Source organism: Hermetia illucens, chromosome 5 (genome assembly GCF_905115235.1).
Source record: "Hermetia illucens chromosome 5, iHerIll2.2.curated.20191125, whole genome shotgun sequence".
NCBI classification, from domain to species: domain Eukaryota; kingdom Metazoa; phylum Arthropoda; class Insecta; order Diptera; family Stratiomyidae; genus Hermetia; species Hermetia illucens.
In genome coordinates, this window is record NC_051853.1 from 65,175,013 (window position 1) to 65,187,078 (window position 12,066).

Sequence of the window (12,066 nt, forward strand, 5' to 3'; positions counted from 1 at the left end):
CTTCAGACACACTGATGCTTCCACTTTCTTCATGCAGTTTCTGTTCCAAATACTCTCAACACTTGCAGTCGAGATAGTAGTATCACTCAAAATATCACTTTCTCACTATGATCGATGAGATATACCTCATATCGAACGTAGTTATTCTCATTACGGATGTGGTCCAGGCGCGTTATGCCACTGATCTAATGCAACATCTACCTCCCCGACCCATTCTCAGGAACTACCAAACCAAAAAATCATGAATTTGCCTCTGTACGGTGTCCAGGGCTGAAAAAACTCTCCACATGGACATCTGCACAAATTAAGTTAACAATTGTATATTACCATATTTTTGGGGAAATTAAGTAAAAACCCCCTTAAGTTTACCCTAGAAATGTAGTAATATATATTTTAGTATGAAGCATGTTATCTCCAAGTTTGATCAAAATCATACTATTACTAACAAAGTTACAGTAGCTCAAAGTTGACTTTACCGCGTAAATTTACTGCCACTAAATATCAATATCATACTAAGGTGGATATTCAGACGTGCTAAATGCATATACATAACGGACTACGTACAAATGGGATAGTTCTTCATTCAAATATACTCACAGAAGAAGCAAACAAAACCTTTCATACCTGAAGCGCCAAGCTTCCGGTTTCCTGACTTGTTTGTTTTTAAAATGGGCAAACCGCCTAGGATATCAATAATATATATTGTAGTAAGCAGACAGTGACAATTCTCATAAATAATAATTTTTGAGGCTTATAGGTTAAGAAAAATGTGAAACCTTGAGGATTATTAGTCTATTTAATTTGAGATAAATATTTTTTTTTAATTTTTAAGCTATATCATTTTTACAGAGTTATTTTTCAACAATCGCTAGGACGTTAGCTCCTTGTTGAGCGATCCCAATTCCTTGAATACTTATATTAGGAACTTTCTTGCTTAGTCTTCTTCGACCGGTTATCATGAAATTAGCACCGTTCTGAGCAATTCCAATTCCTTGAATATTAATGTCCCGAAATCTTTGCTCCAGTCCTCCCCGAGTAATTGCCAACACATTAGGTCCGTTTTGAGCAATTGTAATTCCTTGAATTTTGGCATTACGAACTCGTTGATAAGGTCTTTCCTAAGAGCAAGAGTAAAAGTATTTCGTTTAGTTATGCGATCATACAACAACATGTTAAGCGTGATTTACCATTGGCTTAAAGGCTTCCTTGGACTGATCAGCTTCACTTTGATTAGTGAACAAAACAGTGAAAGCAGCGAAGGTGAGAAATAGCTTTGCAATGGTCATTTTGTTTATTTGAATTGATTCGGATTCAATTGAAGGCAGATATCCAAAGACGAATTTGGAACTGATAATATTTTCATTTCAGTAATCAGCTTTTATAGAATTGCAAACTTGTTAGGGGAACTCCCGATTCCTAGTGTGGTGTAAATTACTTCGTTTCATTACTGAGCGATTCTTTACTTTGTTCGAAGTATTCCTAAGATAGCATGACTTCGGTAAGGTTCCTTGTTGCACTACATGTATTCGCTCCACTTATAAATTATTCATCATAGTAATTTACTAAGAATCCATTATCTGGAACCGCCAGATACTTCACACTCGTGTCCTTAGCCACCGCAGATAATTTTTCTTGACTCATCAGAAGTTTTCTTTCATGTAATATGGATTGTTTAGCTACTAATGCAGCAGCCGATAAGCGATTCACAGATGACCTTCATAATAGGAGAAACACGAGATGATTCTGAAATATAGAAATAAAAAAGTTTGGAAGCCAGCAGTCTTCGGGCTTAAAAGGTTCCGTGTTTTTCTTGCCTTGCCCATTATTAAATTACATGCAACTCATAAATCCAAATGTTCATGTATTCTTTCTAATTCCAAGATTTTAGATGGACATGTTGAAGATATATCTAAATATTATAGTTTTAGTATTGTTATTTATATAGAATGTATTCTATTTTTGACGTCTAAAGGAGCGGTAACTTCATAACAAATAGAAAACTTTAACCTGCTACAACTCCGTTAATAGCGATAGGATGTCCATCAAACTTTCCATTTTTATGGCTAAAATTACATTTATAACCATGCTCAATTTCCTACTTTTAGAATGAACTTAAGGGGGCTTTATAAGTATTAATTAATAAATCATTATTTGAGCTGGTATCGTAATGGGATGTATTTTAAGGTTTAAATATTAGATAAGTACTTGATTGTGATTGTTTCGGATTTTTCGATTGGATACATTTTATGGTGCTGATACGTTTATAGTTCTGGCCCAGGATTAATTATTAAAATTATGCAGAGTGAAAATTATACGGGTCTGGGGTGACCTCTATTATTTCCTTTGTTCATTGAAATTTATACTTCGTGCCCCGAGAAAACTACGGTACCCTGTTTTCTCAACCGTGCTTTGGCCTGTTATCCTCTTTCAACTGATATGAAAAGATAGACTGGTATCTATTTAAAAGTAAAAATCCAATCGCCTTTTTTATGTAGGAAGAACCCTCATGGCGAAAAATTAGTGTGAAGGGCAATTGATCTACTTTATATAGAGTTCAGAATTGATTCTTAATAGTTCCAATATTCTTTATAAATTAGATGATGAATATCTATCGGAAAATCAACCCCGTAAAATGTATCAAAATCCGCGACATGGTAATATTAAAATGCCCCAACATGGGAAAGCCCCAGCAAAAAAGTGTTTGAAAAATTACTGAAATGAATTTTTTATTTTCCACTTTCTTATCATGTCTGGCATTCTATAAAAGCACAGAATTGAATCGCTGTTGTTATCAGTTCAGCTTGAATCTTCAAGTAGCTCATCTCAACTCATTCAACAATCAATTGACAACCAAAATTAACAAAATGAATTTCACAAAGCTTTTCGTTGTTTTCACTATTCTTATTGTGGCGTTCTCTGGTCAAAGTGAAGCTGGTTGGTGGAAGAGAGTCTTCAAGCCAGTGGTAAGTTGTGGTTAACATTTTATGGGATTATCCTGTGACTAAAAGTAACTCTTGTCTTTCAGGAACGACTTGGTCAACGAGTTCGTGATGCTGGTATTCAAGGACTCCAAATTGCACAACAAGGAGCCAATGTTTTGGCAACGGTTCGCGGTGGACCGCCCCAACAAGGATAACTGGAATGAAGAGTGCAATTAATTTTTTCGAATTTGTATTAATTTATGATATTTAATTTATTTATTGGAAAGTGTGAGAGAGAAAAAGTTTGGAAAATAAACGTTGGTGTGATTTGTGAAAACGATTTACTTCCTTTCGGATATGATTATAACCTGTACAAAAAGGGATATTCTGAATTTGGTATGGATTTGCTAAATGAAAAAGTATCCTTTGACCTCTCTGTCCTCAATTTTTACGCATATGGGACTAGTTCAAACGGGTGTGAAGCCCATGGTGTTTTATGTAGGCACTTGTCGTGAGACTTAATCCTACGGTCCTCTTCAGACACGGATTGTTTTTCTGACCACAATCAGCTGAGACAAGCAACAACGGTACCGGTCTATACCAAGTGCATGGCTTAGTATTCATACTGGTGGATGCAAGAATTACCTAAATCTCTACCGAACTATGGTGTACGGCACCCGTGTTGATACGCAACACCACGTCGAGGCCCGAAGGTCTCTTCTCGTTTGAGCATAACCGCAACCACCATGAAACTCCCACTAGGGGGGCCAACCGCGAATAACCGAGCTGTCCTCACATACAACAGGAGTTCACTCGAAGTATGTGAGTCCAGGGGCTTTCCCGGTTCCCATGGTACCAGTATACCCCTGGTAAGGTTTCGTGACCAATTTGCCACTTCAGATGAGTCCCCGTGCAGACTCGGGTCTGATCGCCCTAATTAGGCCTTTGGAGCATTCGCCTACTGAATCACGGCCGGCAAACCAAAGTGATCACAGCGTCTTCCGGTGCCACCACTATGGAGGTTCTCCTCGGCCACTTGGTTTTGGTTTGGCCGATAGGGTTGGCGCCCCATCTTCCTCGCCGCCACCTCTGAGCACCAAGTTCAAGCGGGTGATAGATGTGGATAATCTGTTAAGTATGCATTAGCCTGCAAATTCAACTGCCTTTGTGAAAAACCTTGTTATCGAACAAAGCAGCGCCGCTGATATGGTTGCGTTGTTGTACTCACTAGAAGTCACGTGTTAAGCATAGTTGCCTATAGCCATTGGGCTATCACTCTGGCTAATAGGTCCACGATGCCACGTACAACATCACCTTTAGTAAGCCCCTGCTCAAACGTTCAGATTTCCATAGAAAACTCTTCTCCCCCCCCCCCCCCCCCCCCTTTATCGAAGGTCTTCGGTTATGTGTAACAGTCAAATATTTTGCCCCTCTTCCAAGAAGGTTTTGCGGAAAACTGCTTCCCTAATTTCTCCTCGCCAATTATTTTTGTGACTACTTTTTTAGGTCTGGCGGAAAACGAGATTTCATTAAAATCGGTTCTTTGTTCCTCTGTCCTTCTAATTGTTTGTCACATGCACTTTCTCGGAAACAGTACTGTCTATTAACACGAAATTTGGTGGAGAGGTTAGAATTAAGAACAGTTCGAATAAAGTGAATAGGCACCATTTTATTGTGCTATAGGTGTCGAAGGGGGCATACGCGAATAACAACTCGCCAGAATGATATAAAAGCACTTCATCATCATCAACGGCGCAACAACCGGTCTAGGCCTGCCTTAATAAGGAACTCCAGACATCTCGGTTTTGCGCCGAGGTCCACCAATTCAATATCCCTAAAGGCAGTCTAGCGACCTGACCTACGCCATCGCTCCATCTTAGGCAGGGTCTGCTTTCTTTTCTTTTTCTACGATAGATATTGCCCTTATAGACTTTCCCCGCTGAACCATCCTGTAGGATCCTGCTGTTACATCAGCCCTATATTGGGACAGGGTATCGGCTAGCTGCTGAGCAGCTCCACCTCTGTACAGGGAGCGCACGTTCCATGAGAAAATGTGCAAATCGTAATTCCTTTGTCGTTGCGTTATCGATCCAGTCCAAGGCTCCTGGTGTGGCTTCGTAACAAATTGTTTTCCGTGTAGGGTTGTCAGCCCTACCCAACCCCCAACCTGGAAGACGGGTACAATTTCTTCCGTTTTTGGGCGCGGGAGACTCGCCTCCATCCTTCTCCATCTGCAGCTCTTTATTAAGAAAGAGCTCCCAGCGGTCACCACATGGAGGTGGAGATCGGGTTTGGTAGTAAAGCTATTGGTGTTGGTTCAGCAGGCGTTTTCCAGGTTTTATGCTCCATCGTGGGTACCAATCCACGTTTCGCCCTGGAACCTATACTACCCTTTGACCAACAGCTGATATAATAATGAGCTTTAATGGTGTTACGAAAGTCCTCAGAGATGGCAGTGCCGACGCCATGTTAAGTGCGCTGGCTACTAAAACAGAGAAGTTCAAAGCCATTTTCAGCTCGTTCGCATGGTGTATCGCAGCTTCATGTACATCATCATTGAGTTGTTTGTAGAGCGCGGTAATCAATGCGACTCTTCCGAAGGGCTTTTGCCAGTTTCTCCATGTTTACAGTGAGCATACCAATCTTTAGCGTGCAGAAACGAGTTTATTTGGTTCGGACTAATTTACTTACGTTCTGATGATGATGCTCCCTCAATGAACACCTCCGGGACACCAAAGCTGACACTTGAAACTAAGCTGTAACCAAAACCTCAAGCCTAGGTGTGCCTACCGTGCCGAGGGCTGAATAGTCACAGAGGTTAAGATGTGGCCATGAACCGTGAACTCTGGATACCAGGCGGTCCCCAGTCTCAACTAGCCTTGTCTCGGAAAAAAGGTGCTCTGCGGAGATCGACTTATTTTCCTAGGTAAAACAAAGGCTATGGCAACCAAATATAAAGAAACTAGAAACCTAAAAAAACAAAAAAAAAAATAACCGCAATTTGATCATGACGATCCAAACCTGAATGAAGGAGTAACCCTGAGTCTAGACTCAGATTCGCCACTCATTCAAGTGGGAATCTAAACTATTGGGATCCAGTTTTTAGCGGACGGGCCGAAGCTGCACCAATCAGCATTCCTGATCCCGGGTTCCAATTGGCGCCACCTGATGAGGTTAAATCATACCTGCGGATAACCGTCCGTTTTCGGGAGCAAACCGCCTAAAGGCAAACAGACTTCGCGCAAAAAGCTTTCGGGCACACCGCTTCCAGGCAAATCGTATTCGGGCAAATCATCTCCTGGCAAACCGTCTCCGGGAAAACCGCCTTCGGGGAAAACACAACCCCCGGGTTATGCCAATGGTAAAGGGACAGGATCGTCCGGGACATCTGTCACTAAGGACAAACCAAAGCGGCAGCAATTTTCTGCCTATCCTAACTCTTCGGCTCAAATCGCTGCAAAGGAGGCTCAGTCGGCAACGGCTAGGGTTCATTTGCAGTCAAGTCTCGATGGATCGATCTTGTATGGCGACACCAATCCTACCGGTTACTTAGGAGGAAACTCATGGTGCTGAGGCCCAGGAGCAACTTGGAGGCCAGAATAATCTCAACACCTCCAGCTGGATGCCGATAGGCAGGGAACTTTCCTCACTATCGGTGTTCATGAACCGGATATCAAGTAGGTTCGGAAACAAACGGGCTACCGGTTCTACTACGGGCTTGGGACCGTAACATTGTAGGTGTCGGCTCCTAAAACCATCGAAAGGGACGTGCAGCCCACGGCATCTTTATCTGAACCGTGGATTCAGAAAGATCCACATCTTGGTCGGACGATGAGTAGTACGCTGAGCATGGCACTCGGAGCTATTGTAAATTTACCCTGCATTCATTTAGAGATGAAACGAATGGCAGCTAATAACGCATATATCCTTGATACTATTGACGCGTGGAAAGCAGGCCAATCATACGGTCATGGGCCTATCTGGAAATTTCTTGACAAACATCACGTGGCTCTGGTGCTCGCCGATCATATGGTTTCCAGATTCCTCTTCGAAAAGACATACATTGTCGTAATCACCAAAAGACAAGAACGGTCGTTAAAGGGCCACGAGTCATTAGGCATTACGGACTTAATAATCTTCACCGACGGGTCAGTCAAGCAAACGGAAACGGGTACAGGGATGTTCTCCGGAAATCTGATTATGGAACTGGCTCGACTTCTCGGAAAAATGACGACCATATTCCAGACGGAGAGATATGCCACTTTATTGGCAGTAGAAGAATGTTTGTGGCAAAAATGGGGGGGTCGCACCATTCGAATCTGATCCAACAGTCGGGCAGCATTATCAGCACTAGACATCAACGATATATCGCGCCGGGTGGTGTGAAGTTGTCATAAGGTGCTGCTAAAACTTGGCCGACTGGACGAAACATTCCTGATGTGGGCGCCAGGGCACTCAAACATCGCTGGTACTGAGGCAGCTGACATACTGGCTCGCCAACGTTCTGAATCCACAATGGTGGGGGCAGAACCAGCCTTTGGCATCCGCCATTTTCTCCCAAGTCAAGCCTGACGGTGGAAATGGTAAGGATTCACCTAGCCCAATGGAGAAATTTGAACTTCTGGCGGCAGCCGAAAAGCTTTCTGAAGGAACCCGAGGCCGCTAGAGTGGCATTTTTGTTGCCCCTGAAGAAGTCGGACATGAAAACCCTAGTAGAGCTTTTAGTGGGACACTGCCCCTTTAACTACCAAATGGAAAAAATCAGAGTGGTGGTCTTGTTTATATGCAGCCAATACGAGGAGGAAGAAGAGACGGCCCTGCACTTCGTATGCACCTGCTCGGCCTTCTCAGTCCCCAGACAAAGATACCTTGGTAAGGAGTCTGCGCATTCTCTGTCTCTCGCGAATGTTTCCAGATTCGCAAAAGCCTGCAAACGCCGTTGGCAAGAGGCCAATGAATTTGCGATCTCCGGGGATAGTACAATGGGCCTAATAAAGGTCTGAGTGTTTCGAGCTACGGTTCCCTCCACTAAACTAAAGTAACTAACTAACTACGTCCCTATTCGGTACATGTGACAAGGGTCCTTATTTCTTGATAGGACCGGGGTTCGTCCTATCGCGTTGACTGAGGTGAACGCCCTAGCAGTTCTCTGAGGCTTTGTTTTATAAAGAGAATGAATGCGTTTTCTTGGTCAGGATTTATCATATATGAATAACTCCAATTATACTTTATTTATTTCTTTCACTGACCTAAGAATTTTATCTTTAGTTTAAAAGAGATAGTATGGGTGGAAACATGTTTTTTATTTTCTTAGTTAAACTCCTAAAAATTGTCGCGGCTGTCCGAGGTGTAACCTGTTGATTGTGGGTTTTGTTCAGACTTAAAGCTCTCAGGAAACAATACTCAACTTTAGTTCCCTTTCTTAAAGATTACTTACTGAAAGTCTTGATATCCCTTGTAATTTTGCGATAGGCATGACTTGGAAAAATCAATATTGAAAAAAGTTCCAAAATCCACGGCATTGTGGGTCTGCCCCAACATGATAAAGTCCCGTCAAATAAGGTCTCAAAAATTACTAAAATGGATTTTTAAATTTCCACTTTCTTATCAGGTCTAGCGTTCTATAAAAGCACAGAATCAAATTTAAAATGCTATCAGTTCAGTTTGAATCTTCAAGCAGTTCATTTCCATCCATTCAACAATCAATTTAAAATCCAAATTAACAAAATGAATTTCACAAAGCTTTTTGTTGTCTTCGCCGTTGTTCTTATTGCCTTCTCCGGTCAAAGTGAAGCTGGTTGGTGGAAGAGAGTCTTCAAGCCAGTGGTAAGTTAGGCTTAACGTTTCATAAGATGATCTTATGGCTAAAAGTAACTCTTGTCTTTTAGGAACGACTTGGTCAACGAGTTCGTGATGCTGGTATTCAAGGACTCGAAATTGCACAACAAGGAGCCAATGTTCTGGCAACGGTTCGAGGTGGACCACCACAACAAGGATAAATGGAATGAAGAGTGCAGTTAATCGTTGTTGTTTGTTTGTATTAACTTATGGTATTAATTTATTTATTGGAAAGAGTGGGAGCAAAATTATGTTTAGAAAATAAAATTTGATGTGGTTTTTGAGAACGATATATTTCTTTCACTTGAATTCGTAAGTTATTCAAAAAGGATGTTCTCCTTTCTATCCTTGATTTACTTCACTCGTGACGAATTAGCTCAAACGGTGGATTTGGACGAGCTTTCAAGTATTCTTCACCTAACTAGCGAACTCAACTGACATTGTGACAAATTTCATGATTGAGATTATAGTGAGAACTGAACTGAAGTACTGTCAGAGCTCACTTTGGCAGACAAATGCTACCCCAGGCTTGCATTGTCACGATTAATGATCCTTTTCTTTACACATTCATTTTCTCATAGAAAACCTTCATTTCCTCCGAAGATCTTTACTTTTTGCCCAAACTCTTTTTTGCCAATTGCGTCTTATCAGTTACATCAGATACTAGTTTTTGTTTTTCTAATCGATCCTCCTGGTGGTCAAAGGATAGCATAGATCCTAGGGCGAAACGTAGAGTGGTACCCACGATAGAGCATAAAACCTGGGAAACGCCTGCTGAACCAACACCAACAGCCCTACTACCTAACTCTATCTCCACCTCCACGTGATGACCGCTGGGAACACCTTCTTAACGACAAGCTGCAGACGGAGAAGGATAAAGGCATAAAGGCGTGTCTCCCGCGCCTAAAAACGGGGCAAATTGTTCGTGTTGCCGGTATTCAAGGAATCGCAATTGCACAACAAGGAGCCAATGTTCTGGCAACGGTTCGAGATGGACCACCACAACAAGGATAAATGGAATGAAGAGTGCAATTAATTTTTACGAATTTGTATTAATTTATGATATTTAATTTATTTATTGGAAAGTGTGAGAACAAAATTGTTGGAAAAATAAACGTTGGTGTGATTTGTGAAAACGATTTACTTTCTTTCGAATATGATTGTAAGTTGTACAAAAGGGATATTCTGAGTTTGGTATGTAGTTCAAAATGAAAAAGTATCCTTTGAACTTTCTGTCCTCGATATACTTGCGCATGATAGGCTAGTTCAAACCGTTCTAAAAAGCTTTGTTAATGAACAATGTAGCGCTGATGACATAGTGGCGTAAATTTCCGAGGTCTGCATTGTCTCTGCCATTGTTATACTCGTCAGGATCATATTTTCTTATCGCGTGGTCAAGCAAGCCTATAGCCATTGCGCTATCAGAGCTCAACTTGGCCAATAGGTCCACGATACCACTTACAACGTCAACTTTAGTAAGCCCCTTCTCAAACGTTCGGATTTTCATAGAAAACTTCCTTTTCTTCTTCATTGAAGGTGTCTGGTTGTGTGTAATCCTAAAATATTTTGCACCATTCCCAAGATTTTTATGCCCAAAATTGCTTTCCCTATTTTCCTACTTAAGGTTTGGTAGACAAATCGATTCGTTGTTCCTCTGCCTGTCTACCCGTCTATCACACGTACTTTTCCCGGAAAGAGTATTGTCTATTGACACGAAAATTGATGGAGAGGTTAGAATTGTGAACAACTTGCAAAACATTGGATCACATTGTTTTACTGTATTCTAAGTGGTCAGGGGGGGTACACGCAAAAGCGAAGTATTAAATTTTGTTTTACCAAACATTGTCATGTGACGTATTAAATGGATGCAAAGTTTGGTGGCAACCCTACTATTACTAACAAACTTATGCTAGATCAAGATCGTGCCTTTCCGATAAATTTACTGTGTTCTAAGTCTAACTTACTCAATACATGTAAACCACGGGCTAGGTACACTCAAATTTTCTTGAATGAGAAATCCATAGAAATCCCCATACCTAAGCAACAAACTTCTGATTTCCGACTATTTGTCTAATCGATTCTGTAGGTAAAGTGTTCCTTTTCTTTCCTCTATCTCCACACTGAGCCTTTCATTCTATTTGTTACCAACGATTTCCTTTCTTTCATCACCTACCGGTGCTTGTCCTGTGTTATTGACTTTAATCTTTTGAATCTATTTTGGTATTCAGACCAATCTCTGCTATTGTCACCATTTTGGATTTGATCATGACTAATAGAGGCGAAAATGTTGCGTTTAACCTGCTGGTTATCCTGGGGCGCTAATTGTTAATTGCCATTTATAGCTGGCTAGCTTTTAAAACCAAACGCCGGGCGGAAGACATTGCTGTAGAGTCTGGATATGAGACGTTCGTTGTTGCCTCGATTAGAACGAACGCCAGTAAAACAATTTCATGAAACGGGTCATCATTGGCTGATAGTATTGATCCGAGATCCGAGAATCCCTCAGTTCGGGACAGGTTACTACCACTGACAGGGATAGTGTCTGTTTGATTGGGATCGACCGTCAAAAAATCGGTTTTATTTAAATTTTGTCTCAGACCAAATTAATATACATTAATATACATGAACGAGATCAGTGGTCTTATGAGACGATAGGATAGCAAAACATAACCTGCATAGAGGAAGGCACGGGACGCTAGATAATTCAGAAATGCAATATAAAGAGGGCGATGCTTTTCACAGTTTTTCCTCATGAGTAACTGGGCAGCGTATATTGCGTCAGCAGTTCCGCAGTTCTTAACAAATTCTGCTTCATTCATGGTTTTTTGCGAATGTGGTTGTTCAAAATACGTTCAAAAGTCTTCATGGTATGGGCAGCTTTGCAGAGATCGACTGCGATATTGTCAGGTCTGGTTTCTTCTCCCCATTTTATTTCCATAATTTTTGCTTCTATTTCTGTAGCCCTGACAAGTAGAATCGCTGTAGATGTCGGCAGTGGTTATGGAAGTGGAGGATGAGCAAATTTGTCCGTGGAAATCTGCTCAAAGTATTACCGCCATTCTTATCATTAATTTAACAGAAGTCAGTTCGTGGGTTGGTGTCAGGTTTTGGCAAGTCGATACAGATCTCCCTCGCCATTCTGAGTGTTCAGTTTATCATAAAGATTTTTGCAATGAATCGTAACAGAAATGCCTTTCTTTTCTTCCCGGTTGGCATTCTTTGAAATTTGCCAATTGGTCAGTATTTGACCGATGGAGGACATATAACAATTCATTTCTTCTCACGGACCATCATTGGGACGTCGTCG

At 41.3% G+C, this 12,066-nt stretch overlaps 3 protein-coding genes across 3 annotated transcripts; 2 read left to right on the top strand and 1 right to left on the bottom strand.

Annotated features, from left to right (window-relative positions):
* Window positions 1-831: 831 nt before the first annotated feature.
* On the bottom strand, window positions 832-1,342 carry LOC119657773 (cecropin-like peptide 1). Its single transcript, XM_038064843.1, has 2 exons — window positions 1,188-1,342; window positions 832-1,118 (listed from the first exon to the last, which is right to left on the bottom strand). The coding sequence occupies exons 1-2, from the start codon at window positions 1,284-1,286 to the stop codon at window positions 852-854; spliced, it is 366 nt and encodes a 121-aa protein (XP_037920771.1). The 5' UTR covers window positions 1,287-1,342; the 3' UTR covers window positions 832-851.
* A 1,454-nt stretch (window positions 1,343-2,796) lies between these two features.
* LOC119656634 (cecropin-like peptide 1) lies at window positions 2,797-3,261 on the top strand. Its single transcript, XM_038063074.1, has 2 exons — window positions 2,797-2,963; window positions 3,026-3,261. The coding sequence occupies exons 1-2, from the start codon at window positions 2,865-2,867 to the stop codon at window positions 3,134-3,136; spliced, it is 210 nt and encodes a 69-aa protein (XP_037919002.1). The 5' UTR covers window positions 2,797-2,864; the 3' UTR covers window positions 3,137-3,261.
* A 5,302-nt stretch (window positions 3,262-8,563) lies between these two features.
* LOC119656618 (cecropin-like peptide 1) lies at window positions 8,564-9,049 on the top strand. The gene is made up of 2 exons (XM_038063058.1): window positions 8,564-8,747; window positions 8,810-9,049. The coding sequence occupies exons 1-2, from the start codon at window positions 8,649-8,651 to the stop codon at window positions 8,918-8,920; spliced, it is 210 nt and encodes a 69-aa protein (XP_037918986.1). The 5' UTR covers window positions 8,564-8,648; the 3' UTR covers window positions 8,921-9,049.
* The last annotated feature ends 3,017 nt before the right edge of the window (window positions 9,050-12,066 follow it).

Coding starts and splice junctions, on each gene's coding strand:
- LOC119657773 (XM_038064843.1), bottom strand. CDS start 1,286: ATGACCATTGCAAAGCTATTTCTCACCTTCGCTGCTTTCACTGTTTTG. Junction 1,119..1,187: donor AGGAAGCCTTTAAGCCAATG/GTAAATCACGCT, acceptor TCTTGCTCTTAG/GAAAGACCTTATCAACGAGT.
- LOC119656634 (XM_038063074.1), top strand. CDS start 2,865: ATGAATTTCACAAAGCTTTTCGTTGTTTTCACTATTCTTATTGTGGCG. Junction 2,964..3,025: donor AGAGAGTCTTCAAGCCAGTG/GTAAGTTGTGGT, acceptor CTTGTCTTTCAG/GAACGACTTGGTCAACGAGT.
- LOC119656618 (XM_038063058.1), top strand. CDS start 8,649: ATGAATTTCACAAAGCTTTTTGTTGTCTTCGCCGTTGTTCTTATTGCC. Junction 8,748..8,809: donor AGAGAGTCTTCAAGCCAGTG/GTAAGTTAGGCT, acceptor CTTGTCTTTTAG/GAACGACTTGGTCAACGAGT.